A 27853-nucleotide genomic window follows, 5' to 3' on the forward strand; every position below is an offset into this window, starting at 1 on the left:
GTACCTTACCAGGAACTTTCACCAAGATTGCCATTTAATCCTTACGACAACCCCATGCGATTGGGGTGCCCCTATTTTATAGACAAGAAGATCGAATCTCCCAAGGCAAACATGGGGCAAGAGGGAGGAGAGGGTGCAAGGGGCCCCTGAAGGGTCTGCCCCCCAACCAAGCCCAAGACCGCAGCTGGAAGGTGAACTGTAGAAGACGGATGCCTTTCCATTTGTTGGTTCTGTCCCCAACTTGGCTGAAGAAACCCCAATGATGTCCAGTTCTCGTGGACTGGAGCCGTTTCTTCCCCCTTTCCAAAACTAGGGCATATTGAGAATGTCCTGCCACGCAGGGCCATAGGCCTGAGTTGCCAGGAGCTGAGGTCTGTGGGAGGGGTGTTTGAGGCAAGAGGAGGGGAAGCTGAATTTGGCCATTCGGGGCACAAAAAGTCCTCTTGTTCCCCCTCAGCAGGGGCTGGCAAAACATTTCCCTGCTGGGCCAGCCCAAGCTGCTTCAAGGGCAAAAGCTGCTCAGCTGTCTAAACTTCTGAGGGCCAGCCAGCCCAGCACCCCAAGGCAGGTGATGAGAAGGCACCCGGGTAGAACGGAGGTCTGAGGGCAGGCACTGTATCTGACATGCTGCCTCCACTGGCTGCCGGCCTGGGACATAGTAGGTGTGCAATAAATGGCTGCTGAATTTATTTGAATGGAAATGAAATTCCAGCAGCACCACTTCCCGGCTGTGTGATCTCAGGCAAGTCACTTCACCTTTGAGCCTCAGTTTCCTCATCTGTAAAACCGGGCCAAGAACCTAGCCCCTATCTCATAGGAATGTTGGGAGGCTTGGATGAAATGATGCACGTGAAGCACTCAGCATGAGGGCTGCACACAGTAGGTGCTCTACAAATGCCAGCAGATCACTTATGGGGCACCAGGCACTGGGTTAAGCTTTTTACATTTGTTGTCTTGCTAAATCTCCCATCAGCCCTCTGAAGTATGAATTATTTCCCTCATTTTATAGAAGAATTCGAGAGTTGTCTTAGTCCTCTAGTGCTGCTATAACAGAAATACCACAAGTTGGTGACTTTTTAACACACATTTATTTCCTCACATTTTAGGAGTCTAGAAGTCCAAATTCAAGGGGTCAGCTTCAGGGGAAAGCTTTCTCTCTCTGCTGGCTCTGGGGGAAGTTCCTTGCCTGTTCCTCAGTTCCTTGGCCATCTTCATGTGGTGTGTATCTTCCTTTCCATTGTGTTTTCTTCTCTGCGCCAAATCTGCTCTTTTTGTATCTCGAAGGTGATTGGCTTTGGATTGGTTTGCGTTTTGGTTTGGTATACAATCTGTTGCCTTTAAGTCAATTCCAACTCATAGCAACCCTACAGGACAGAGTAGAACTACCCCATAGGTTTTCCAAGGAGCAGCTGGTGGATTCTAAATGCTGACCTTTTGATTAGCAGCTGAGCTCTTAACCACTATGCCACCAGGGCTTCATTTGCATGTATAAGGTTAGGATTTGGAGGGGAACAAAATTCCATCCGTAACAAAACTCATGAAGCATCTTGCCCGAGATCAACATCCAGCAGGTGGCAGAACTGAGATTCAAAGCAAGAGCTCATTGTCCTAACCACTAGACAACCCAGCCTACAGCTGGCCAGGAGCTCTGCTAGGCCTTTATTCTCAGCCTGGTGGGTGTCTGGAGAGGCTCCCCAAAGAATGCTCCATCATTTACCAACTGTGTGACCTTTGGCAAGTGACTATGCCTCCCTGTGTCTCAGTTTTTCCATTTGTGAAATTAGAACATGATAATTCTCACCTGCCGGAGTCGTTGTGAGGATCAAATATAAAAAGGGCTTACTGGTGTACAGGGGCCCTGGTGGCACAGTGATGAAGCACTAGGCTGCTAACCAAGAGGTCGGCTGTTCAAACCCACCAGCCGCCCTGTGGGAGAAAGATGTGGCTGTCTGCTTCTGTGAAGATGGCAGCCTGGGAACTCCTGTAGTAGGACCGTTCTACTCTAGAATCACTATGAGTTGGAATTGACTTGTTGGCAATGAATTTAACAGTGTCACCACATTCTAAGCGTTCTACTAGGGTACTGATGGTGGTGAGATCATGGTGGTGATGATGTCACCTTTATCCTTCCTGCCCGCAGGCTGGCACGATGCGTGTGGTGGTGATCGGAGCGGGGGTCATTGGGCTGTCCACTGCTCTCTGCATCCATGAGCACTACCACTCTGTCCATCAGCTGCTGGACATGAAGATTTACGCGGACCGCTTCACCCCACTCACCACCACCGACGTGGCTGCTGGCCTCTGGCAGCCCTACCTCTCTGACCACGGCAGCCCACAGGAGGTGTGAGTGGGGGTCCCAGAGGGTGGCCGAGGGCCTGAGAGGCTGAGTCTGCAGAGGGGGTGCCCCTTTCAGAGTTCCATCACCAAGAACAAGCCCTTTGCAGAGGATCTGACCTGGCATGACAAAACAAAAATGCAGTGAAACCTGTGACAGCCAGAACTCGATGGGATTGCCTTGTTTTTCCAGGTGTTGCAAGCTTTACACCTTTGACAGGGTGCAGCCTTGCCACTTTTCTGTCACTCATTTTGGTGGAAAATCTTTGAGTTTTCCTTCCCTGATAGGTTTCTGCCTTACACAAGTTGTGGCTTTTGGAGTTTTTACTGTGTGTATGTATGTGTGTGTGTGTATATGTATGCATATATACATATATGAAAGATAAAAGAAAGTTGGGGGAGATGGAAGACCTGTAGGCATTTGGGCCTTTGCAGGAGTGAACATGGCAGATTTCTGGGCTTTGGGCGTTTCCTCACCAGTCTGGCCACAGCTCCATGCAAGGTGACCCTCTGAGCTTCCTTGCCAGCTGGGAGTATTAGGTGACCAAGATTCTGGGTGTCCCTTTCAGGAATTGGAACCAGCAGACCTTCGACTATCTCCTGGGCCATATCCATTCTCCCAACGCTGAGAAAATGGGCCTGGCTCTAATCTCAGGCTACAACCTCTTCCGTGAAGCCTTCCCGGTGAGTGAGGAGTCCTTGACCATGAGGGGTGAGCCTTAGCCAAAAGACAGAGCCTTGTTCAAAGACAAGGGCCGGAGCCCTGAGTCTGGTGGTGTTGGTGGGGGCGGGGGGGGGGCACTTTGAGCCTTGTAGGACTCTTGGGTTCAAAATAGGTTCACTTTAAATTCTGTTTTTGCTTTTAAAAAATATTTTTGTTTCAAGCTTTGTTATTATATTGGCAGAGACCAAGGATCTTCTGATGAGCAGGAGGAACTAGCCCTTTGCACAGATGTAAAACATGTTCTGCAGTGGTGGGCCTTTAGTGCTTAAGCCAAAGGTTTCCTGCACTGCTGGAGGTCATAGGGATTTTCATAAAAGATGGAATAGAATATCAATACAGAAACTTCTAAGGCGCTTATTATGTGCCAGGCCCTGTCCTAACTACTTTACAGCTAGTGACTCATTTAAGTCTCACAATAGCCAGAAGTTCAGAGTCCCTGAGGAGTCCCTGGTGGTGAAAATGGTGAAGCACTCAACTATTAACCAAAAGGATAGAGGCTTGTGTCTTCCCAGAGGTGCCTTGGAAGAAAGGCCTGGCAACCTGCCTCTGAAAGATCGCGGCCTTGAAAACCCTATGGAATGCAGTTCTACCCTGCAACACATGGAGTCACCATGAGTGTAATCAACTTGATGGCAGCAGGTTTGGTTTTTGGTTAGTGCCTGGGTGGTACAAAAGGGTAATGCACTTAGCTGCTAAACCAAAGGTTGGAGCTTCGAGTCCACCCAGAGGTGCTTCAGAAGAGAGGCCTGGTGAACTACTTTCTGAAGATTGCAACCATTGATGGCCTGACATAGACTGGAGAAACCTCAAGAGTATGGCTTCCAGACACTCTTTTAGCTCAGTAATGAAGTCACTCCTCAGATTCAAAGATTAGATAGGCCCACAAAACAAAATGAGACTAAAGGGGCACACCAGCCCAGGGGCAAGGATGAGAAAGCAGGAGGGGACAGGAAAGCTGGTAATAGGGAACCCAAGGTCAAGAAAGGAGAGTGTTGACATGTTATGGGGTTGGTAACCAATGTCACAAAACAACACATGTACTAATTGTTTAATGAGAAGCTAGTGTGTTCCGTAAACCTTCATCTAAAGTACAATAAAAAAAAGAAAGATGCAGCCTCAGAATCCTTCTCGCACAGGGCTCCAAGCAGCTGCCGTGAGGGGCTGTCCCTAGAAACAATCTCTACAGGCTGTTCCTGGCCGGGGAGGGCTGGTGCACTAGCCTTTCTGCTCCTCTTCTGCTATGACAACCTGAAGCTGGCCAGAATTCCAGCACTAGGCTGGAAGGGCTCTTTGAGAACTTCTGAGCACAGAGGTAAAAAAAAAAAAAAAAGATTACAGCCACTGAAAATGCTATGAAGGACTTCTGGCCAAAATGGCGGCTTAGTCAAACATACCATGCTGTCCCTCTGCAGTAAAGACCCAAAAAACCAAATGAAACAGATACAGAGGACAATCCTGGAACACCGAGCATCAAATGAAAGGATAAAGAACTAGATTGAATGCTGATTGGAAGACAAGACTGAAAATAGGGAACCAGAGGTGTCAATCCGTAAACAACTTCAAAACAAGAAGAGGGAATAAGTGGTGTAGTTACAGAACTTTCCTGTAGAGAGGAAGCCAACGCAATATCAAGATAGAACAGACTGTTTTATACTTAGGAAGATAAAAGTAAATGTCAGGGTAACCACAAAGAAAGTTAATGAATCTTCTCACCAAAATAAAAAAGAAAATCAGAAAGACTCAGTAAACACAAAGTCAACAGCAACAAAGGAAATGAAAAGAAAATCCATAAACAATAAGAACTTAGCACAGAAAAGTATATGAAACAAAGAAATCATCAGCCCCACAAAAAAGCACAATAAAATGACAGCAATAAATTCATACCTACTGATAATTACACTGAATGTAAATGGGTTAAATGCGCCAGTCAAGAGACAGAGAGTGGCAGAATGGATAAGAAAACATGGCCCATCATTATGCTGCTTATAAAATACACACTTCAGACACAAAGATAAAAATCAAAGGATGGAAAAAAATGTATCAAGCAAATGGCAATCAAAAAAGAGCAGGAGTGGCACTATTAATCTCTGATAAAACAGACTTTAAGGCAAAAACCAGCATAAGAGACAAAAACCAAACGTACTGCCGGCAAGTCAATAGCAACTCATAGCAACCCTATAAGACAGAGTAGAACTGCCCCATAGGGTTTCCAAGGAGCAGCTGATGGATTTGAACTGCTGACCTTTCAGTTAGCAGCCAAACTCTTAACCACTGTGCAACTAGGGCTCCTTATAAGAGACAAGGAAGGGCATTAAATAATGACTAAAGGGTCAATCCAAAGAGGACATAACCATGATAAATATCTATGCACCCAATGAAACAGCTCCGTGATACATAACGCAAAGTTTGCAGAACTGAAAAGAGAAATAGACAACTCCACAATAATAGTAGGAGACTTTAGCACACCACTTTTGATGAAGGACAGAACAACTAGAAAGAAGCTCAACAAAGATACAGAAGATCTAAACACAACGAACGAACTTGATCTCATAGAAATATACAGAACACTCTACTGAACAACAGCACAGTACACATTCTTTTCTAGCGCACGTTTCATTCTCCAGAATAGACCATATGTTAGGCCACAAAACAAGCCTCAATAAATTAAAAAACATGAAATTATGCAAAGCATGTTTTTGGATAACAATGCTATAAAATTAGAAATCAATAAAAGGAAGAACAAAGTAAAAAAATCAAATACATAGAAACTGAATAATACCCTTCTTAAAAACCACTGGATAATGGAAGAAATAAAATAAAAACAAAAATTCCTAGAATCAAATGAGAATGAAAACACAACATACCAAAATTTTTGGGACACAGCAAAAACAGTGACCAGAGGTCAAAAAGGAAAAGCCAAAATCAACACTTTAACCATACAACTCCAACAAATACAAAAAGGGCAGCAAAAGAGCCCATAGTCACCAGAACAAAGGAAATAATAAAGATTAGAGCAGAAGCAAATGAAACAGAAAAATAATAGAAAGAATCAACAAGACTAGAAGTTGGCTCTTTGAAAAGATTAATAAGATCAACAAACCACTGGCCAAAAAGACAAAGGAAAAGGAGAAGATGCAAATACCACAAATAAGAAATAAGATGAGTGATGTTACAACAGAACCAACTGAAATAAAAAGGATAATGTCTTATTTAGTGTTTTGGTTTATAATGGAAACCCTGGTGGCATAATGGTTAAGAACTATGGCTGCTAATCAAAAGGTCGGCAGTTCAAATCCACTAGGCGCTCCTCGGAAACTCTTTGGGGCAGTTCTACTCTGTCCTGTAGGGTTGCTATGAGTCAGAATTGACTCGATGGCAATGGGTTTGTTTTTGGGTTTATAACAGAAATACCACAAGTGGACGTCTTTAATAAAGGGTTTATTTTTTCACAGTAAAGTAAGCTAAAAGTCCAAATTTAGGGCTTCAGCTCCAGGGGAAGGCTTTCTCTCTCTGTCAGCCTTTTCATCAATCTTCCCCCAGACTAGGAGCTTCTCTGTGCAGGGACCCCAAGTCCAAAGGACATGCTGTTCTCCCAGCACTGCTTTCTTGGGGGTATGAGGTCCTCACTCTCTGCTAGCTTCCCTTTCCTTTCATCTCTTGAGAGATAAAAGGTGGTGCAGGCCACACCCCAGGGAAACTCCTTTCACACTGGATCAGGGCTGTGACCTGGTAAGGGTGTTACAATTCCACCCTAATACTCTTTAATATAAAATTACAATCCCAAAATGGAGGACAACCACAGAATACTGGGAATCATGACCTAACCAAGTAAATACACACATTTTTGGGCGGACATAATTTAGTCCATGACAGATAATAACAGAAAACTATGAAAAACTGTACTCCAACAAATTTGAAAACCTAGAAGAAACGGACAAATTTCAAGAAACACACTACCTACCCAAACTAATACAAACTAAGATAGAAAATTTGAACAGACCTGTAACAAAACAAGAAATTGAACACATCATAAAAAGCTGCTCCCTTCCTCCACCCCCCCCAAAAAAGCTGTGACGCAGATGGCTTGAGCTCTACCAAACATTCAGAGAAGAGAAGATACCAATTCTACTCAAACTTATTCCAGAACATAGAAAATGATGTAATATTCCTGAATTCATTCTACGAAGCAAGCATAACCCTGATACCAAACCCAGGCAAAGACATCGCTAAAAAAGAAAACTATAGATCAACATCCCTCATGAATAAAAAAAATATATAGGTACAAAAATTCTCAACAAAATCCTAGCCGATAGAATCTGACCCCAAATCAAAAACATTAATACATCGTGACCAAGTGGGATTCATACGACACATGCAAGTATGGTTCAACATTAGAGAATCAATCAATGTAATCCACCACATAAATAAAGGAAAGGAAAAGAAGCACACAGTCACATCAACTGATGCAGAAAAGGCATCTGATAATTCCTCAGTATAATTAAGGGTTTATATGCAAAACCAACAGCCAACATTATTCTCAATGGAGAGAGGTTGAAAGCATTCCCCTTGAGAATGGGAACCAGACAAGGATGCATTTTATCACGTCTTTTATTCAATATCGTACTGAAGCCCTAGCCAGAGCAATAAGGCAAGAAACAGAGATAAAAGGCATACAAATTGGCAAGGAAGAAACAGAGAGTAGGATTTCTATACATAGGAAATCATAGAGGTTCTACAGGGAAGCTACTGGAACCAACAGAAGGATTCAACAAAGTGGCAGGGTACAAGATCAACATACAAAAAATCAGTTGGATTCCTCTACACTAAAAAAGAGAACTTTGAAAAAGGAATCAGGAAAACAATACCATTTACAGTAGCCCCCCAGAAGAGAAAATGCTTAGGAATAAACCTAACCAGGAATGCTGTGATCTTTAAGATTGTGTGTCAACTAGGCTGAGCTGTGATTCTCAGTGGTTTGGCAGTTATGATGTATTGTGGCCGTTGCATAATGATGTAATCACTTTACATGAGGTGAAAGAAAGAGATGAGCTCAGGGCTTCATAGTCAAATCTCAAGGGCCACATAAACGACATCAAAATTTCCACTTGTGTCTTGAAAGAAAACCTTATTTCTCGTAGTAACAGAGCTGATATTGCCGAAAACCACACCCAGAGTCTTATTGTAAGAGTGGTTGAATTACAACACCAGCTGAATTCTCAGCCTCGCGTGGTGTCTGATGTTAAAGTGAGGGTATTAATTGGGAAGAAATGGGATTCTGAAACTTGGGATAGGGACATATGGGCAGATAATCAGGAAACTGGGGACAATGACCCCCAATTCCATTGAATCACTCCCACCAACAGAACCAGCCCTCTCACTCCCATCTGAAGAGATTACTGCATCTTTGTCTGTTAAGCCACCCTCCCCAGTAAAATCATTAGTTCCTCCACCCCCATCTGATAAGATTAACCCGGTTGTGTCTAAAGAGCCTTTGTCTGAGTCATTGCCTGGGGCATCGCCTGAGGCAGATGCCTTGGAAGACAACACTGAATCTTCTCAAAAACACATTCCCACCACATAGTTTGGCTTTTAGACCTATAACTAGACTTAAGTCCCAGCAAGCCAAAGGGTGAAGTACAAAGTGTGAGCCAAGAGGAGGTACACTACACTCCAAAAGAACTGCTTGACTTTTTTTAATATGTACAAACAGAAACCTGGGGAATATGTATAGGAATGGCTATTAAGGGTTTGGGCTAATGGTGCAAGGAACATAAAGATGGGTCAGTCTGAGTTTATTGATATGGTCCTGTTAAGCACAGATTCTTCTTTCAATCTTTCAGTTCAAGAGGTTAGGAAAGGATCTAGTAGTTTATTTGGCTGGGTCGCTGGAGCATGGATTACATGGTGGCCTACATTAAACCAACTGAAGAACCAGACCTGCCTTGGTATACTGTAGAAGAAGGTATCCAAAGGCTTAGGGAAGTTGGCATGTTAAAGTGGATTTATCAGGTTAGACCCACAGACCCAAACACGGAGTGCCCAGAGGACACAACTTTACCACTATGGTGAGGAACAAATTTGTGAAGGGAACGCTAGCATCCTTGAAGACTGCTGTTATTGCTACTTTATGTAAGTCACATTTGACAGTGGGAACTGCCCTAACTGAATAAGACATCTAATTACAATGGGGCTGATCAGACCCTGTGGTAGTAGGGGCCAAGTGGAAGCACTCAATTGACAAAGACAAGGTGGGCGTGGTTATCGTAATGGAGTCAAAGCAGTGATCAGAATACTCTGACTCGTAGGGGGACTTATGGTGTTGGCTACTTAGTCGTGGTGTGCCTAGGAGTGAAACAGATAGGAAATCTACTAAATATTTATTCGATCTGTACAAGCAGAAGAATTCTAGGTCAAGTGAACAGCAGTAAAACTCTAATTGCCAGAAGAGAGCATCATGGCTCTTCAATCAATTCCCAGACTTGAGTGAGTTTACAGACCCATAACCCCATGAAAGAAGGGAAGGCCAGCTCTCCTTGAGGAAGGACCCCACTACACTTCCAAAAATTTACATTGTTAAACTTTCTCATAGCTTTCCCCAAGGAGATCTATGGCCTTTTATGAGAGTGGCTGTTCATTGGGGAAAAGGAAATAATCAGTCTTTTCAGGGGTTACTGGATACTGACTCTGAGCTGACACTAATTCCAGGAGATCCAAAACATCACAGTGGCCCACCGGTCAGAGTGGAGACCTATGGAGGTCATGTTATTAATGGAATCTTAGCTCATGTCTGTCTCACAGTAGGTCCAGTGGGTCCCTGAACCTATCCTTTTGTGATTTTCCCAGTTCCAGAAGGCATAATTGTAATAGATATACTCAGCATCTGGCAGATCCCCCACATTTAGATTCCTGACAAGTGCAGTAAGGGCTGTTATGGTAGGAAAATCCAAGTGGAAGCCATTTGGACTGCCCCTACCTAGGAAAATAGTAAACCAAAAGCAATGCCGCATTCCTGGAGGGATTGCAGAGATTCATGCCCCCCATCAAGGACTTGAAGGATGCAGGGATGATGATTCCCACCACGTTCCCATTCAACTCGACGGTTTGGCCTGTGCAAAAAGCAGATGGATCTTGGAGAACGACAGTGGATTATCAAAAACCTAATCAGGTGGTAACTCCAATTGCAGCTTCTGTTCCAGATGTAGTTTCATTGCTTGAGCAAATTAATACATCTCCTGGCACCTGGTATGCAGCTATTGATCTGGCTAATGTCTTTTTCTCCATACCTGTTTTGAAGGCCCACCAGAAGCAGTTTGCCTTCAGCTGGCAAGGCCAGCAATACACCTTCAGTGTCCTACCTCACAGTATATCGACTCTCCAGCTCTATGTCATAATGTAGTCCACAGGGAACTTGATTGCCTTTCCCTTCCACAAGACATCACACTGTTCCATTACATTGGTGACATTATACTGATTGGATCTAGTGAGGAAGAAGTGTCAATGACGCTGGACTTATCGGTAAAACATTTGTATGCTAAAAAATGCTAGAGGGTGGGAAATTAATCTGACAAAAATTCAGGCACCTTCTACCTCAGTGAAATTTCTAGGGGTCCAGTGGTGTGGGGCATCTGGCCCCTTCAACAACTAAAAAGGAGTCACATTGCCTAGTGGGCCTCTTTAGGGATTTTGGAGGCAACATATTCCTCATATGGGTGTGCTACTCCAAATGTATTTGGGTGTTCAACTCCCATGCATCATTTTGTTGTACTGTGGGAGCTTGTGTGTTGCTGTGATGCTGGAAGCTGTTCCACTAGTATTAACATATCAGCAGGGTCACCCATGATGGACAGGTTTCAGCTGAGTTTCCAGACTCAGACAGACTAGAAAGAAGGACCTGGTGGTCTACTTCTGAAAATAATTAGACAGTGAAAGCCTTATGAATAGCATCAGAACTTTGTCTGACATAGTGCCAGAAGATGAGCCCCTCAGCTTGGAAGGCACTGAAAATATGACTGGGGAAGAGCTGTCTCCTCAAAGTAGATTTGACCTTAATGATGTGAATGGAGTTAAGCTTTCAGGACCTTCATTTGGTGATGTGGCACGACTCAAAATGAGAAGAAACAGCTGCAAACATCCATTACTAATCGAAACAAAGAATGTATGAAGTATGAATCTAGGAAAACTAGAAATTGTCAAAAAATGAAATGGAATGCAAAAACATCAATAGCCTAGGCATTAGTGAGCTGAAATGGACTGGGTATTGGCCATTTTGAATCAGACGATCATATGGCCTACTACATCAGTAATTACAACTTGAAGAGAAATAGTGTTGCATTCATCGTCAAAAAAAAGATCATTTCAAGATATGTGCTGAAATATAACACTGTCAGTGACAGTATAATATCCATATGCCTGCAAGGAAGATCAGTTAATATGACTATTATTCAAATTTTCACATCAACCACTAAGGCCAAAGATGAAGAAATTGAAGATTTTTACCAACTTCTGCAGTCTGAAATTGATCGAACATGCAATCAGGTTGCATTGATAATTACTGGTGATTGGAATGAGAAAATTGGAGACGAAGGGTTGGTAGTTGGAAAACATGGCCTTGGTGATAGAAACAATGCCAGAGATCACATGATAGAATTTTGCAAGACCAACGACTTCTTCATGGCAAATACCTTTTCTCACCAACATAAATGGCGACTATACATGTGGACCTCACCAGATGGAATACACAGGAATCAGAACAACTACATCTGTGGAAGGAGGCAATGGAAAAGCTCAATATCATTAGTCAGAATTAGGCCAGGGGCCGACTGTGGAACAGATCGTCAATTGTTCATATGCAAGTTCAAGTTGAAACTGAAGAAAATTAAATCAAGTCCACGAGAGCCGAAGTATGACCTTGAGCATATCCCACCTGAATTTAGAGACCATCTCAAGAATAGATTTGACCCTTTGAATACTAATGACTGAAGACGAGATGAGTTGTGGGATGACATCAAGGACATCATACATCAAGAAAGCAAGAGGTTATTAAAAAGACAGGAAAGAAAGAAAAGACCAAAATGGATGTCAGAAGCAGCTCTGAAATTTGCTCTTGAACATTGAGTAGCTAAAGCGAAAGGAAGAAATGAGGAAGTAAAAGAGCTGAACAGAAGATTTCAAAGGGCAGCTAGAGAAGACAAAGTAAAGTATTATGATGACATGTGCAAAGACCTGGAGATAGAAAACCAAAAGGGAAGGACACACTCGACATTTCTCAAGCCGAAAGAACTGAAGAAAAAATTCAAGCCTCGAGTTGCAATAGTGAAGGATTCTACAGGGAAAATACTGAATGACGAAGGAAGGATCAAAACAAGATGGAAAGATACACAGAGTTACTATACCAAAAAGAATTGGTCAACGTTCAACCATTTCAGGAGGTAGCACAAGAACAGGAACCAATGATACTGAAGCAAGAGGTCCAAGCTGCACTGAAAGGATTGGGAAAAAACAAGACTCCAGGAATTGATGGGATACCAACTGAGATGTTTCAACAAATGGATGCAGCACTGGAAGTGCTCACTCATCTATGCCAAGAAATTTGAAAGACAGCTACCTGGCCAACTGACTGGAAGAGATCTATATTTACGCCTCTTCCCAAGAAAGGTGATCCAACTGAATTGGAAATTATCGTACAATATCATTAATATCACATGCAAGTAAAATTTTTCTGATGATCATTAAAAAATGGCTGCCGCAGTATATCCACAGGGAACCGTGAGAAATTCAAGCCAGATTCAGAAGAGGATATGGAACGAGGGATATCATTGCTGATGTCAGATGGGTCCTGGCTGAGAGCAGAGAAGACCAGAAGCACGTTTACCTGTGTTTTATTGACTATGCAAAGGCATTCGATTGTGTGGATCATAATAAATTATGGATAACACTGCGAAGAATGGGAATTCCAGAACACTTAATTGTGCTCATGAGGAACCTGTAAATAGATCAAGAGACAGTCATTCAAACAGAACAAGTGAATACTGTGTGGTTTAAAGTCAGGAAAGGTGTGAGTCAGGGTTGTATTGTTTCACCATACCTATTCCATCTGCATGCTGAGCAAATAATGTGAGAAGCTGGACTACATGAAGAACGGGGCATCAGGATTGGAGGAAGACTCATTAACGTCCTGCGTTATGCAGATGACACAACCTTGCTTGCTGAAAATGAAGAGGACTTGAAGCACTTACCAAGACCACATTCTTCAGTATGGATTACACCTCAACATAAAGAAAACAAAAATCCTCACAATAGGACTAATAAGCAAACATTATGATAAATGGAGAAAAGATTGAAATTCTCAAGGATTTCATTCACTTCAACCCACAATCAACACCTGTGGAAGCAGCAGTAAAGAAATCCAAAGATGCATTGCATTGGGTACATCTGATGCAAAAGACCTCTTTAAAGTGTTGAAAAGCAAGGATGTCACCTTGAAGACTGAGGTGCACCTGACCCAAGCCAAGGTGTTTTCAATTGCCTCATATACAGTTGAAAGCTGGACAATGAATAAGGAAGACTGAAGAAAAATTGATGCCTTTGAATTGTGGTGTTGGTGAAGAATATTGAATATACCATGGACTGCCAAAAGAACAAACAAATCCATCATGGAAGAAGTACAATTAGAATGCTCCTTAGAAGCAAGGATAGCGAGCTTTCATCTCTCATGCTTTGGATATGTTTTCAAAAGGGATCAGTCCCTGGAGAAGGACATCATGCTTGATAAAGTAGAGAGTCAGCGAAAAAAGAGGAAGACCCTCAATGAGATGGATTGACACAGTGGTTACAACAATGGGCTCAAGCATAAGAATGATTGTAAGGATGGCACAGGACCTGGCAGTGTTTTGTTCTGTTGTACATAGGGTCACTATAGGTTGGAACTGACTCGATAGCACCTAACAACAACACTCCAGACTATTTATCAAGTGACTTAAAAAGCTGCTAGTTTTGAGTGGGGCCCAGAAGAAGAGAAGGCTCTGTAAAACATTCATGCTGCCATGCAAGCTGCTCTGCCACTTGGGCCACATGATCCAGCTGATCCAATGGCGCTTGAAGTGTCAGTGCAGATAGAGATGCTGTTTGGAGTCTTTGGAAGGCCCTTCTTGGTGAATCACAGTGCAGACCCTTAGGATTTTGAAGCAAAGCCCTGCCATACTCTGCAGATAACTACTCTCCTTTTGAGAAAGAGCTTTTGGCTTGTTACTGGGCCTTATTAGAGACTGTATGCATAACCATGGGACACCAAGTCACCATGCAGCCTGAGCTGCCCATCATGATCTGAGTATTCTCTGACCCACAGAGCCATAAAGTTGGACACGCGTAGCAGCACTCCATTATTAAATGGAAGTGGTATATACAAGATTGGGCCCAAGCAGGACCCGAAGGAACCAGTAAGTTACATGAGGAAGTGGCCCAAATGCCCGTGTCATGTTACCTTCCATCTCTGGATATGGATTTGCCGTCCCTGCATGCAGTGCTTCTGCCAAAACCACCATTTGTGGACTTATCCACCTTTGTGGTATCCTATACAACAAAGTCTTGGATCAAGGGACTCACTTCACAGCAGATGAAGTACAGCAATGGGCCCATGATCATGGAATTCATTGATCTTACCATGTCCCCCATCATCCTGATGCAGCTGACTTGATAGAACAATGCAATGGCCTTCTAAAGACACAAATACGGAGCCAGCTAGGGGGCAATACCTTGCAGGGTTGGGCAATGTTCTCCAGGAAGGTGTATATGCTCTAAATCAGCGTCCAATATACGGTGCTATTTCTCCCATAGCCAGGATCCACGGGTCCAGGAATCAAGGTGTGGAAATGAGAGTGCCACCACTCATTGTTACCCCTAGTGATCTACTCCCAAAATTTTTGCTTCCTCTCCCCATGACCTTATTTTCTGCACATCTCAGTTCCAAAGGGAGAAATGCTCCCACCTGGAGACACATCACTGATTCCATTGAACTGGAAGTTAAGAATGCTCCCTGGCTACTTTGGGCTCTTTATGCCTTGGGATCAACAGGCAAAGAAGGGATTTACCACATTGGCTGGTGTGATCGATCCTGATTATTAAGAGGAAATCAGATTGATATTACATAATGGAGGTAAAGATGAGTATGTCTGGAATGCAGGAGAGTCCTTGGATACCTCTTAGTACTACCATGTCCTGTCATTAAAGCTAATGGAAAACCACAGTAGCCCAATTCCAACATGACCACTAATGACCCAGACCATTTACGAATGAGGGTTTGGGTCACCCCACCAGGCGAAGAACCATAACCAGCTGAGGTGCTTGCTGAGGGCAAAGGAAATACAGAATGGGTGGTAGGAGAAAGTAGTTCTAAATACCAGTTATGACCAAACCACATGCAGAAATAAGGGCTGCAATTGTTATGAGTACTTCTGCCTTATATGTGTGGATCAGATATTTTTGTCTTCTTCACTTATAAAATGTAAGATGTAAACAGGGCTAGTGCGTATTCAGTTGTATGTGTGCTGTATCATTTTAGGCACAAGTATGACTTTATAATTGTCTTTATTCAGAGATTATGTATGGTTTAAGGAATTTGTCAGCCCCTGCAGCTATGTAAGCCAGGAGAAGCCTCCAGCCTGATGCCTGATGCCTGATCTGCAAACGTGGGACTTGCCAGCCTCTACAACCACTTGAACCATTTCCTTGATATCTCTCTCTCTCTCTCTATATATATACGCACATCACTGGTTTTGCTTCTCTGGAGAACTGAACCTAAAAAAACCTAAGGCAGACGTAAAAGACTTACACAAAGAAAAGAACAAAATGCTACTGCAAGAAACCAAAAGAGACCTACATAAATGGAAGAACATACCATGCTCATGAACAGAAAGAATTAACATTGTAAAAATACCAATACTACCCAAAGCAATCTACAGATATAATGCAACCCCAATCCAGATCCCATCAACATTCGCTAAAGAGATGGAAAAACTAATAACCAACTTTATACGGAAAGGAAAGAGACCCCAGATAAGCAAAGAACTACTTCCCAATCTCAGGACCCACTATGCAGCCACGGTAGTCAAAACAGCCTGATACTGGTACAATGACAGACACATAGACCAATGCAACAGAATTGAGAACCCAGAAGTAAATTCATCTAACTATGGACAGCTAATCTTCAACAAAGGGCTGAAGCCCATTAAATGGGGAAGAGAGTCTTTTTAACAAATGGTGCTGGCAAAACGGGGTATCCATTTGCAGGAAAATGAAACAGGATCCACACCTCATACCATATACAAAAACTAACTCAAGATGGATCAAAGACCTAAATATAAAACCTGGAACTATAAAGATCATGAAAGAAAAAATAGGGTCAAACCTTTGGGCCCTAATTTATGGCATAGACTATCAAACATAACTAAAAATGCATAAACAGCATAAGATAAACTAGATGACTGGAACCTCCTAAAAACTAAACACTTAAGTTCATCAAAAGACTTCTTGAAAAGAGTAAAAAAGAGAACCTACAGACTGAGAAAAAATTTTGGCTACAACGTATGCAACAAGGGTCTAATCTCTAGAATCTACAGGATAGTTCAATACCTCAACAACAAAAAGACAAACAATCCAATTAAAAAATGTGCAAAGGACATGAACAGACACTTCACCAAAGAAGACATTCAGGTGGCCAACAAACATGTGAAGAGATGCTCATGATCATTAACCACTAGAGAGATGCAAATCAAAACTATAATGAGGTATCACTTCAAGCCAGCAATAATGGCAACGACCAAAAAAAAAAAAAAAGAAGAAACGATAAATGCTGACGAGGGTGTGGGGAAATTGGAACTCTCATGCACTGCTGGAATGATTGTAAAATGGTACAGCCACTCTGGAAATAGTATGGCACTTCCTTAAAAAGTTAGAAATAGGGATATCATATGATCCAGCAATCTCACTACTAGATGTATATCTGAGAGAAATAAGAGCCATGACACACCTAGATATATGTGCACCCATGCTTACCTTAGCATTATTCAGGATAGCAAAAAGATGGAAACAACCTAAATGCCCATCAGTGGGTGAATGGATAAACACACTATGGTACATATACACGATGGAATACTATGCAACGTTAAAGAATAACGATGAACCTGTGAAACATATTACAACATGGATGAGCCTGGAGGACTTAAAAAGAAAAAAAAAAAAAAAACAGAAACCTGTAATGCTATCGAGTCAATTCTGACTCATAGAGACCCTATAGGACAGAGTAGAACTACCCATGCTTAGTGAAATAAGTCAATCACAAAATGACAATATTGCATGAGACCACTATTACAAAAAGTCAAAAAATGGTTTACACACAGAAAGAAATATTCTTCGATGGTTACCAGGGATGGGAGGGGGAAGGAGGGAAAATCACTAACTAGATGGTGGACACATATTAACTTGGGTGAAGGGAAAGGCAATGAACAATAAGGGAGACGTGAGCACAACATGACCAAGGCAAAGGAAGGCACTAGGAGGTAGGCAAGATTAAAAGGTAACAACAGTAAAAACTATGACATACATAATCCTGCAATAACCGTAATAGCAAATGATAATTTATGAGTGGATACATATGTAAGCTGAACAGGTGTGGGATGGCGTATGGGAGTACATCCACGAACATACTGAGGTTTGGCAGATATGTCTACATATATATGTATTTGTATGCGTTACAAGATTTTCACATGTGTAGTAGAGCACACAGGGGGCAAATTATGAAAACTTTTTAGCCATAATCAAACACCTTGAGGGACTGAGTTACTGGGCTTGAGGGCTTAGGACCATAGTCTTGGAAGACATCTAGGTCAATCGGCATAAAATAGTCTATAAAGACAATGTTCTACATCCTACTTTGGTGAGTAGCGATTGGGGTCTTTAAAGCTTGCAAGCAGCCACCTAAGATACAATTATTGGTCTCTTCCCATCTTTTATTTTTTTCCGATCTGGAGCAAAGAAGAGTGAAGAAAATCAAAGACTTAAGGGAACAATCAGTCCAAAATACTAATGGACCACACTAACCACAGCCTCCGCTAGCCTGAGACCAGAACTAGATGGTGCCCGGCTGCCTCTACTGACTGCCCTGATTGGGATCACAGTAAAAGGTCCTAGACAGAGTGAGAGAAAAATTAGAACAAAATTCAAACTCATAAAAAAGACCAGACTTGCTAGTCTGATAGAGACTGGTGGAAACTCCGAGACTATGGCCCTTAGACGCCCTTCAAACCTGGAACTGAACCTACTCCCAGAGATAACCTTTAAGCCAAACAGTAGACAGGCCTACAAAGTGAACAATAACACCCGTGAGGGACGGGATCCTCAGAACAATCAATCATATGAGACCAAAAGGGCAGCATTTCCCCAAAAAGTTCAGAAGGCAGGAAGGGACAGGAAAAATGGGTGAATGGCAACGAGGAGCCCAGGGAGGAAGTGGGCAGAGTGCTGTCACATTGAGGGGATTGCAACTAATGTCACGAAACGTCATGTGTATAAATTGTTGAATGAGAAATTAATTTGCTTTGTAAACTTTCACCCAAACCGCGATAAAGTGTTCAGAAAAAAAAGAACACCGTTCTGCTCGGACACATACAGGATTGCCATGAGTCGAATCAACTCTGTGGCAACTGTTTGTGTGTGTTTAAGTGTTAACATTATCCTTATTTTACAGATGAGAAAACTGAAGTTCAGTGAAATTAAGTAACTTGTTCAAGGTCACAAAGCCAGTAAGTGACAGAGCTGAGGTGTGAACACAGGCAGTCGGTGACCACATGGTGCCCAATATGTTAAGAAGAACGTCGTAGGCTTGAAGAAATGTACTCATGCCACTTGGTGAGGGTGGTCCGCCTTGCTGCCCAGACCCTCTCCACCAACTCTCCATGTTTTATTCAATGTTTAGCAGGTACCGCGTACAAAGCTAAGGGCTTTGCCCTCATTATCTCAGTTATTTCACAGCACCAACTCCATGACACAGACAAGAAAAATGACTCTCAGAGACTTCAGTGAATCTGTCCAAGATAGTAAGTGGTGAAGCTGATATTTCCACTCAGGTTGTCTGACCCTACACTCTTTCATCTCCTACTCTCACCCCTTGGTGACCTTCGCTGTTGTCTCTTTCTTCTCCCCCATTTCCGACTTCCACCCTATCACCCATCCTCCCTCTTACTCTTATCCTTATTATAGTGTAGAAGTTAAGACATGGACTCTGGAGCCAAAGCGTGTGGGTTCAAATCTCAGCTCCACCACTGATTAGCTGTGTGACCTTAAACAAGTTACTTAACCTCACTCAGATTCAATTTGTCCATCTGTAAAATGGAACTTAAGAATAGTATCTGCCTCAATGGGTTGATATAAGTAAATGCTTATAACAGTGCCTGACCACAGTACCCTCTATATGAGTTGTTGTTATTGATTTCCATCCATCCCTGTACACTTTCCTTCCTCTGCAGGACCCTTCCTGGAAGGATATAGTTCTGGGATTTCGAAAGTTGACTCCTAGGGAGTTGGACATGTTTCCTGATTACAGGTAAGGTTATTATCATGGGCAAAGGGGCTGAGGCCCCGCAATCCAGATAGACCTGTCCAGATGGTAGCAGCGGATGGAGACACAGACTTTCCTATCCCATCCCAAGCCATCTGGTACCTCTAGTCTCCTGGTGCTCTATCCAACTCCTTCAGAGAGGATGCCCACTCAGACTGGGGAGGGAGTGGGGTTGTTGTTGTTGTTAGGTGCCATCAAGTCTATTTCAAGTCATAGCAACTCCATGTGACAGTGTAGAACTGCCCAGAGGGCTTTCTAGGCTGTAATCTTTATGGAGCCACTGAGTGAGTTCAAACCACCAACCTTTCAGTTAGCAGCTGAGCACTTAACCATTGTGCCATCAGGGCTCTGAGGGGGTGGGGAGAGGATATGAAATTGCAGAATCTCATTTCCTGAAGAGGTCTAAAAGTCACCCAATGATAATTATAACAATAAAAAAGTAATTATAACAATAGTTGCCATTTATTCATTCTCTTCTGTGGGCAACCACTTTGTTTCTGATTCCCAAGCCCAGCAAGGTCCATGCCTCTATCCTATTTTGTAAATGAGGAAACCAAGCTTCAGAGAGATTAAGTGACTTCCAAGTGCCCAAGCTGAGATTCTAACCCAGTCTGTATGACCCCAACCCTCTCTTTTCTTTTCTCTACAGGCTGATGCCTCTCTGGCTCTCTCCTCACTTCATACTTCACCTGAATCCCCTCTACAAGTGCATGTCTGATTTCCACTGCATATCACAGTGTCAGGGATGGCTTTGTCTGAAACAAATTTTTCTTTGCATTGAGCTGAAAACCTTCCTCTTCATCCCCTTGAACTTCACCAAGTAGTCCTGGTTGTACCCCTTGGAGCCCACAGAACAAGACTGCTCCCACCTCCATTTAGCAAACTTCAAATATAGTTCTGATTCTGACACTTTATTTTCACCTTTTGCTTGCTGTGACTCTAGCTATGGCTGGTTCAACACAAGCCTGATTTTGGAGGGGAAGAGCTATCTGCAGTGGCTGACTGAAAGGTGAGCTTTTGAGCTTCAGCTTGAGGAAAGTATCTCCCAGGGACCAAGGTTGTAGCAAAAGATTAGTTTATTGGGATAATTCTCTGTATTGACCAACCCCAAAAATCCTGATGAAAACCCTTAGGTTAGGTGGAGCTATCCTTGGTTCTGAACACCAGTGTGCACTAAGATGATGGTTGGCCCACCTGGCTGGGTATCAGAATCACCTGGGCAGCTTTTCACATGTGATATTGATTAACAAGCTCACAAAAATCCTTTCATGTTTGTCTAATAGCTTTAAATGGATTCCTAAGTTTTTTCAGATACAATTACATTATCTGTAAAATATAAGTTGCATTTTATTTTTAGACCTGTTTTTTTTTTTTCTTGTCTAATTGCTTTGGCCAGTAGCTCCAGACCAATGTTAATTAATACAGGTGATAGTGAAGGTCCCTGTCTTGTTCCTGAATTTAGTAGGAATCTTGTAGTTTTCCACATTAAGCAAACACTAGCTTTAGAAATACATTTATATTCATATTAAGGAAGATTCTATATATTTCTTATTAAACTTTTAGAAAATCTGGACTGGTGGCTTTTATCTAAAATACATATCTCAGACCCTACTTTATGTCTACCAAATCAGAAACTCTGGGGTGGGGCTCAGTTTCTTATAATTTGTATTATAAGAAACTCCCTGGGTTATTCTAATTAATAGCTAGGTTTGGAAGCTGTTGTACTAAGGCATGGTTATTTCTCCTAACCTTGGGATACTTATGACTTCTATCTAGCCTCTTCCAGGGAAGAATTCTCTCAGTTTTTCTTGTCTAGAAGAAATTCTGTACATGAAATGGTCCTGAGATTATGCTTCAGGGTTTATAAGATTTACTCACTGTTCTTTTGATGTTTCCACTATATTTCAAATAGTGACAGGTACTTTTCCTCTGGGGTATTTCGAGGGAGGGGAGGATATCCATAGCCCACCTCCCTCCTCATGCCCTGCTTCTGACAAAGGACAGTCAGCATTAGTCCAACCCTGCCCCTCCTCTTTTCCACATCTCATCTTCTTTGATGTTACAAGGCAATATGGTGGCAGTAGGAACTGTTATGAGCTAAGAGACCTGGGTTCAAGTCCCAATCCCATCACTGACTTGCTATATAACCTTGAGCAAGTTCCTTCTCCCTTGAGCCTCTCCCCCATTCCCATCTTTCTGGTGAAGGTCTTGGACTATCTGGGGTTTCCCAAGGGACGTTTTACGGGTCACTCTTCCAGCAAGATGCTTGTGAACTGATTTGACCACGCAGCCGTTTTCTCAAGGGGTGTCCTGTGGGAATAGTGTCCGCAGAAGGTTCTTTGGGAAATGCTTCCTATGCCATTCCCTTGGAGGGAGAAAGTCAGGCAGGGAACTGAATACCAGACTTTTTGATGTGTCTGATTGTTCCAGGTTAACTGAGAGGGGAGTGAAATTTTTCCTGCGGAAGGTGGAATCTTTTGAGGAGGTGAGCTTCAGGGATGAAAGGGGATGGATGTGGGAGAGAGAAGACAAGGGGAGGTCTCTACTTCTTTAAAGGCCCCTTTAGGCCTGTTACAAACTCTGGACCTTTTCTCAGTCTTAGGAGGATTCAGGAGGCTTCTGCTTTGGTGTTGGTGATGGGAGTGAAGTGACAGTGGGATCATGATGGCCATTTGGGGTTAATTTATATCTGAGCTTGGGTGAGTTTTAAGGCTAGAGAACTGGCTTCCTTTTCCCACTGGCAGCTGCACACCTACCCTCGTGTTCCAGACACTTGCTTACTGCTGACATCTGAGTTGAAGCTTCTGCACACATTGTGGACAGGTTTCAGCAGAGCTTCCAGACTAAACAGACTAGAAAGAAACGCCCAGTGATCTACTTCTGAAAATTAGCCAGTGAAAACTTTATGAACAGGCATTACCTGCCCATTTGAGAGCTGAGACAGCTGAGGCTCAGGGAATTGAAGGGATTTTCTGAGGTCTCATAGCAGGTAAACAGTGAAGCGTACATTTGGAGTCAGGCCCAAATGATTCCTCATTGAGGGAACAGAGAGCCACAGGGTGGGAGAGGGGTTGAGGGAGGGGGACCCCTCCACCAGGGTCTTCACCCCTTCTACTCCTGCCTGGTTTGTTGATTGCTGCTAGGTGGCAAAAGGAGGTGCGGACGTGATTATCAACTGCACTGGGGTGTGGGCTGGGGCGCTGCAGCCAGACCCCCTCCTGCAGCCAGGCCGGGGGCAGATCATTAAGGTGAGTCTGAGGATGGGAAATGAGACCACCAGGCTTTGTTGATAGGAACATCGTTGCTGCGTGCTTATGTCATCTCCAAAGATGGCAACTGAGTTAGGAACATCCATTAGAGGACTCCCCGAGCCTTTTGGGAGTTGACATGTTAATGAAACAGAAGTACCAACACAACAGCCCCAAACTTCCTCTCCCAGGGTTCTTCTTAATTGCAAAGCATGAGTGTCTATGTTTGTATATATGCGGGAGCTGCACATGGTGGTATTATAATAAAAGTAGCAAACATTTATGTACTTTATTGTGTTAATTAATATAATCCCTTCTCCAATCCTTTGAGATGGGTGCTTTCATTATCACCACTGCCATCTCACAGATGAGGAAGCTGGGGCACAGAAGAGTTAAGTAACTTGCACAAGTTCACACAGTAGTAAGTGGTATAATTGGGATTAGAGCTCAGGCAATCTGGCTTAAGAGCCTGTGTGTGTACCCATCGTTACACGGAGCTTCTCATTGCTTGCGTGCACGTGTGTGTGAGTGTATGCTTGTTTGTGAGCATGTGTGTGTGTCCGCACATATGGGAGTGTGTGTATGTGCATTCATGGGTGTGCATGTATGTGCACATGTGTATAGGAGTGTACATGTGTGCATTTATAGGTGTGCGTGTGTATATGTGAGGGTACATATGTACATTCACGGGTGTGCATGCATGTTCATGTGCGTACGTGAGTGTATGTGCATTCTAGGTGTGTGTGTGTGTGTGTGCGTGTGTGCGTGTGTGTCGGTGGGCAACTTTGTTCTTGACGTGGGCAAAAGTGTGTATGTACGTATGCGTGCTGCTTCAGGAAGCAGCGGTGTTTCTCAATCGGGGTGGCCCTTTCTTCAAGAGGCGAGCAATCAAGTGCAGACTTGGGGCAGAGGGGCCCTGGGAGGACTAAAGAATCTGGCCTTGCCACTCTTCTCAGAACATCTAGGTCACTGAAGGAAGCAAGGGCAGGAGGAGCCCACTGATCCAACTCCTCTGATGAGACTTCTCTGCCTGAATCAACAGGTCGATGCGCCTTGGATGAAGCACTTCATTATCACCCATGACCCAGACAGTGGCATCTACAAGTCCCCGTACATCATCCCAGGGTAAAAGGCTGTTGTAGAGCAGAAGAGGAGACATCTTCATGCTCTCTTTATGATCGTACTGCGCTCCCCAGAACCCTTGCCCAGTCCCTTCAGTTTTTTTCCTCCAATGTTTTTGAGTGAGTTTGAGCCATTAAATCCCAAGGAAGGCAGAAATGAGCCTTGATCAGGCTCAACCTTAAACATGATTTTGGACACCAGTAGTGGCAATGTTGTGATGTGATGGCAATGACACTGGAAGTCAGGTGCATATCAACAACGGGAGTGGTGGTGGGAATGGTGATTGCGGTTGACAGTGATGATATTAATAATGGAGGTGGTGATGTTACTTAAGATGTTGGTGATGTTGATGGGATTACAATATTATTGATAGTGGAATGGTAGCAGTAGAGATAGAATTGTTATTGATAAAGAAGACAGCGTTGATGAAGGGATGATGATTGGGGTAAGGATAGTAGAGGGGTGATGTTAGTGGTGGTGGTGAGTTGGTACAGTTGTTGATAAGGAGATCAATGTTGATGATGGCGATGATTGGCAGTGGGGATGGTAGTTGGTGTTGATGGAGATGACGCTATCAATTGTGATGTTAATAGCATAGCAGATATGACAGTCTTGAAAGCAATGTTAAGAATGTGGCAGAGATGACACTACTGACGGCAATGTTAATGGTGGTGGTGGAAATGGTGACTGGGGTTGACGAAGATGACATGCTAATGATGGTAGTGAAGACAGTGGTGAAGATGATGTTGTTAATGGAGATGACAATATTGATAGTGATGTTAATAGTGGTGGTAGAGATGGTGGTTGTTGATGGTGATGACAATGGCAATTGCAGTGGCACTGATGGTGCTGTTGCAGAGATGACAACGTTGATGGTAGTGGTGTTTTGGGTAGAGATGGTAGTAAAGATGAACGTGGTGATGGCCCTTATTTATTTCAAAGGCTTTGTTTTCCTTCATCATCAACCCTCCTCACTTTTACCTAGGTCCCAGGCAGTGACTCTCGGAGGTGTCTTCCAGTTGGGGAACTGGAGTGAGATAAGCAATATGCAGGACCACAAAAACATTTGGGAAGGCTGCTGCAGACTGGAGCCTACTCTGAAGGTACAATGGGGAGGGGTATCAGTGCCCTAGACCAGGGGCCCAGCAGGTTGGTTATGGGGACACCCGAGAATGGGGAGATGCCACTCTGGGATAATTCAGCAAATTAATTCCAGCAAGGGACTGGAAAATACCAGAATTTGACAATGTACAAGGAAGCCCCCTGCTGTGGGCTAAGGAAACCTACATGCCCATAGCTAAGAGTGCTCTTTCCCGAGATGACATCCCAGAAGCACCTTTAGGGTGTCTTCACAAGGAGAAGATGTATTTGTTGCAGAAACCACAGTTTTCACATTAGCCTGTTAGTAGTGATGACAATAGTGATAGTGACGAGGGTGGGGGTGGAAGTGGTGATTTATGTTGATGGTGATGAAAATGTTTGAGGGTGGAGATGATGATGGCAATGGGGTGGTGATATTACGGGTGGTGGCTGATGGTGGTGGTGGTTGATGAAGATGGGACATTGATAGAATTGGTGGAGGTGGTAATAATGATGGTAATGATGCTAATGATTGATAAAAGTGCTGAGGACAGTAGTAGTAATCAGTAAAGACGACTGTGATGGTGTTGGTGTTGATGATGATGGTAAAGGGGTTCCAAAACTAATTCCCTATTGTATACAACTGGCAGCAGCAGCAAAAACAAAAGACTCCAGAGATGGATTGCTAACACTTATTTTTCCCCAGAATGCAAAAATTGTTGGTGAGTGTACTGGCTTTCGGCCAGTACGCCCCCAGATTCGGCTAGAAAGAGAACAGCTTCGCTTTGGACCTTCAAACACAGAGGTATGTTCTACTGGCAAGGAAGACAATGCCCCCCACCCGCAACAAGACAGTTCTGAGATTTCCAGGGAACAGTCACACCTGACCTGAGGCTTCACACAGCCTCCCTGGCAGTCTGGGAAGTGATGGCTAGTAACCCCTCCTCAATAAGTGGGGAAAATGAGGCTCAACGATGGTAAAAGACATGCTGAGGGTCACATAGGGGGCAATGCTTTGGTTTGTTAAAGCCTGTGGTTGAGTAGAAGGAAAATGAGTACTTATTGAGTGTTTACTTTGTGCCAGATGTTCTGGCAAGCAAGCCAAGGTCATGAATGACAATACTGAATCTCCCCTACAGCTCTTTGGGGTAGGAGCTATTCTCCCCATGCTTCCGATGAGAAAGCTGGGCCTCCAAGGGATGAAGTCACTAGCCTAAGTCAGACCACCAGTGAAGGGCAGGGCTGGGATATGATTTGAACCTTGCTCTAGCTGACTCCAGAGCCATTTCCTGGATGTCTGTATTGAGTCTGCCCATCATCTCTCTGGGGTTCCCTCTCAAGTTCCCCTCATGGGATAGGAACTGGGCTCATTGAAACCATGGGTGTTACACTAGGCTGAAGGAACTAACCTAAGTAGGTGGTGGCTGAGTTTCTACCAGGAAAGCAATCCTGCCTACCTAGGTCACCCTCCCTCCCTGATCCCAGGCGTATGGCGTGTGTGTGTGTGCGTGTGCGTGAGTGCATGTGTGCATGTGTGTGTAGAGGGGATCTCATGTGTGTGTATGTGTGTGGATGGAGGGATTGTGTGTGTGTGCGTGTGTGTAGAAGGATTTTGTGTATGTGTAATATATGTATAGAGGGGTCTCCTGTATGTATATAAAGTGGTTGTGTGTGTGTATGTGTAGAGGGTTGAGTAATGGAAAGTCACATATGGACTTGAACTCCCTGCTAATGATTTTAGCTTTGAACAAGGCCCCAGGGATCTTGCCTCTGCCCCTAGAAAGAATTAACACATAAACCAGAGTCCACACATATGGTCCCCCTGCTTCTCCTTCCTCCCAAGTAGGTAAAAGAGTCTATTAATATGGAAGGTTCATTAGTCCAGAGCAGGATGGGAGCAAGGAAGGTGATTTTGGGAGGCTTACAACAATGCAAAGGGGGGAATCTCTGACCTCAAGTTCTAGATGTGATTCTACTCTTCCTGGGCTACATGTACTCAAACAGGTCTCTCTCCTAAGCAAAAGGGAAGAGTCTAGGGTGTTGTCTTCCAGCTCCCCAAACAATCCCCCTTCCTCCTGTTTCAGGGGCTCCCACTATCTCACCAGGCTACTGAGAAAAGCTCAGGGTGGTATCTGGCTTTGCCCAGAACCCTTCAGGAAGCTCCTGAGTCTCCCAGAGCAGAAAAGCTTCCTCTACTCCTTTCCACTATCCCTCAGTCACCCAGCCACCTTCTCTCTTGCCTCTTCCAGGTCATCCACAACTATGGCCATGGAGGCTATGGGCTCACCATCCACTGGGGCTGTGCCCTGGAGGTGGCCAAGCTCTTTGGGAAAATCCTGGAAGAAAGAAATTTGTCCAGGAGGCCACCATCCCACCTATGAAGACTTCAGTGACCGCCACTTCCACAGAAGGATTCCTGGCTCCCCTCAAGACTAATCAAGTGCTCCTCTATAATCTGTCACTTACCTCCCACCCCACCCTTGACTTCTTTAAACAAGAAATATGAGATGAGAGGAAACCACGAGATCAATTCACAGAGAGTCCAGCCTGACCTGGGGACTCCTCTGGTCTCTGCAGCATCTCCACTCTCTCTAGAATATTCCACACCCCACCCCAGCCCTGATATGATGAAGAACATCTGGGGTTGTTATTCCATGAGACTTTAGAAGGAAGGAGAGCTCAGAAAATCAAAGAGGCAAGCTGCCCAGAGCCACGGAACATTGAGAATAGTTGAGG

General features: G+C 43.7%; 1 protein-coding gene across 1 annotated transcript; it reads left to right on the forward strand.

Annotated features, from left to right (window-relative positions):
- The first annotated feature begins 2149 nt into the window (after positions 1-2149).
- DAO (D-amino acid oxidase) lies at positions 2150-27498 on the forward strand. Its single transcript, XM_049866999.1, has 10 exons — positions 2150-2343; positions 2904-3018; positions 19576-19652; positions 20611-20676; positions 22098-22152; positions 22811-22915; positions 23958-24040; positions 25023-25140; positions 25824-25922; positions 27367-27498. The coding sequence occupies exons 1-10, from the start codon at positions 2150-2152 to the stop codon at positions 27496-27498; spliced, it is 1044 nt and encodes a 347-aa protein (XP_049722956.1).
- Positions 27499-27853: the final 355 nt, after the last annotated feature.

The sequence above is a fragment of the Elephas maximus genome, chromosome 22 (assembly GCF_024166365.1).
Source record: "Elephas maximus indicus isolate mEleMax1 chromosome 22, mEleMax1 primary haplotype, whole genome shotgun sequence".
Lineage (NCBI taxonomy): Eukaryota > Metazoa > Chordata > Mammalia > Proboscidea > Elephantidae > Elephas > Elephas maximus.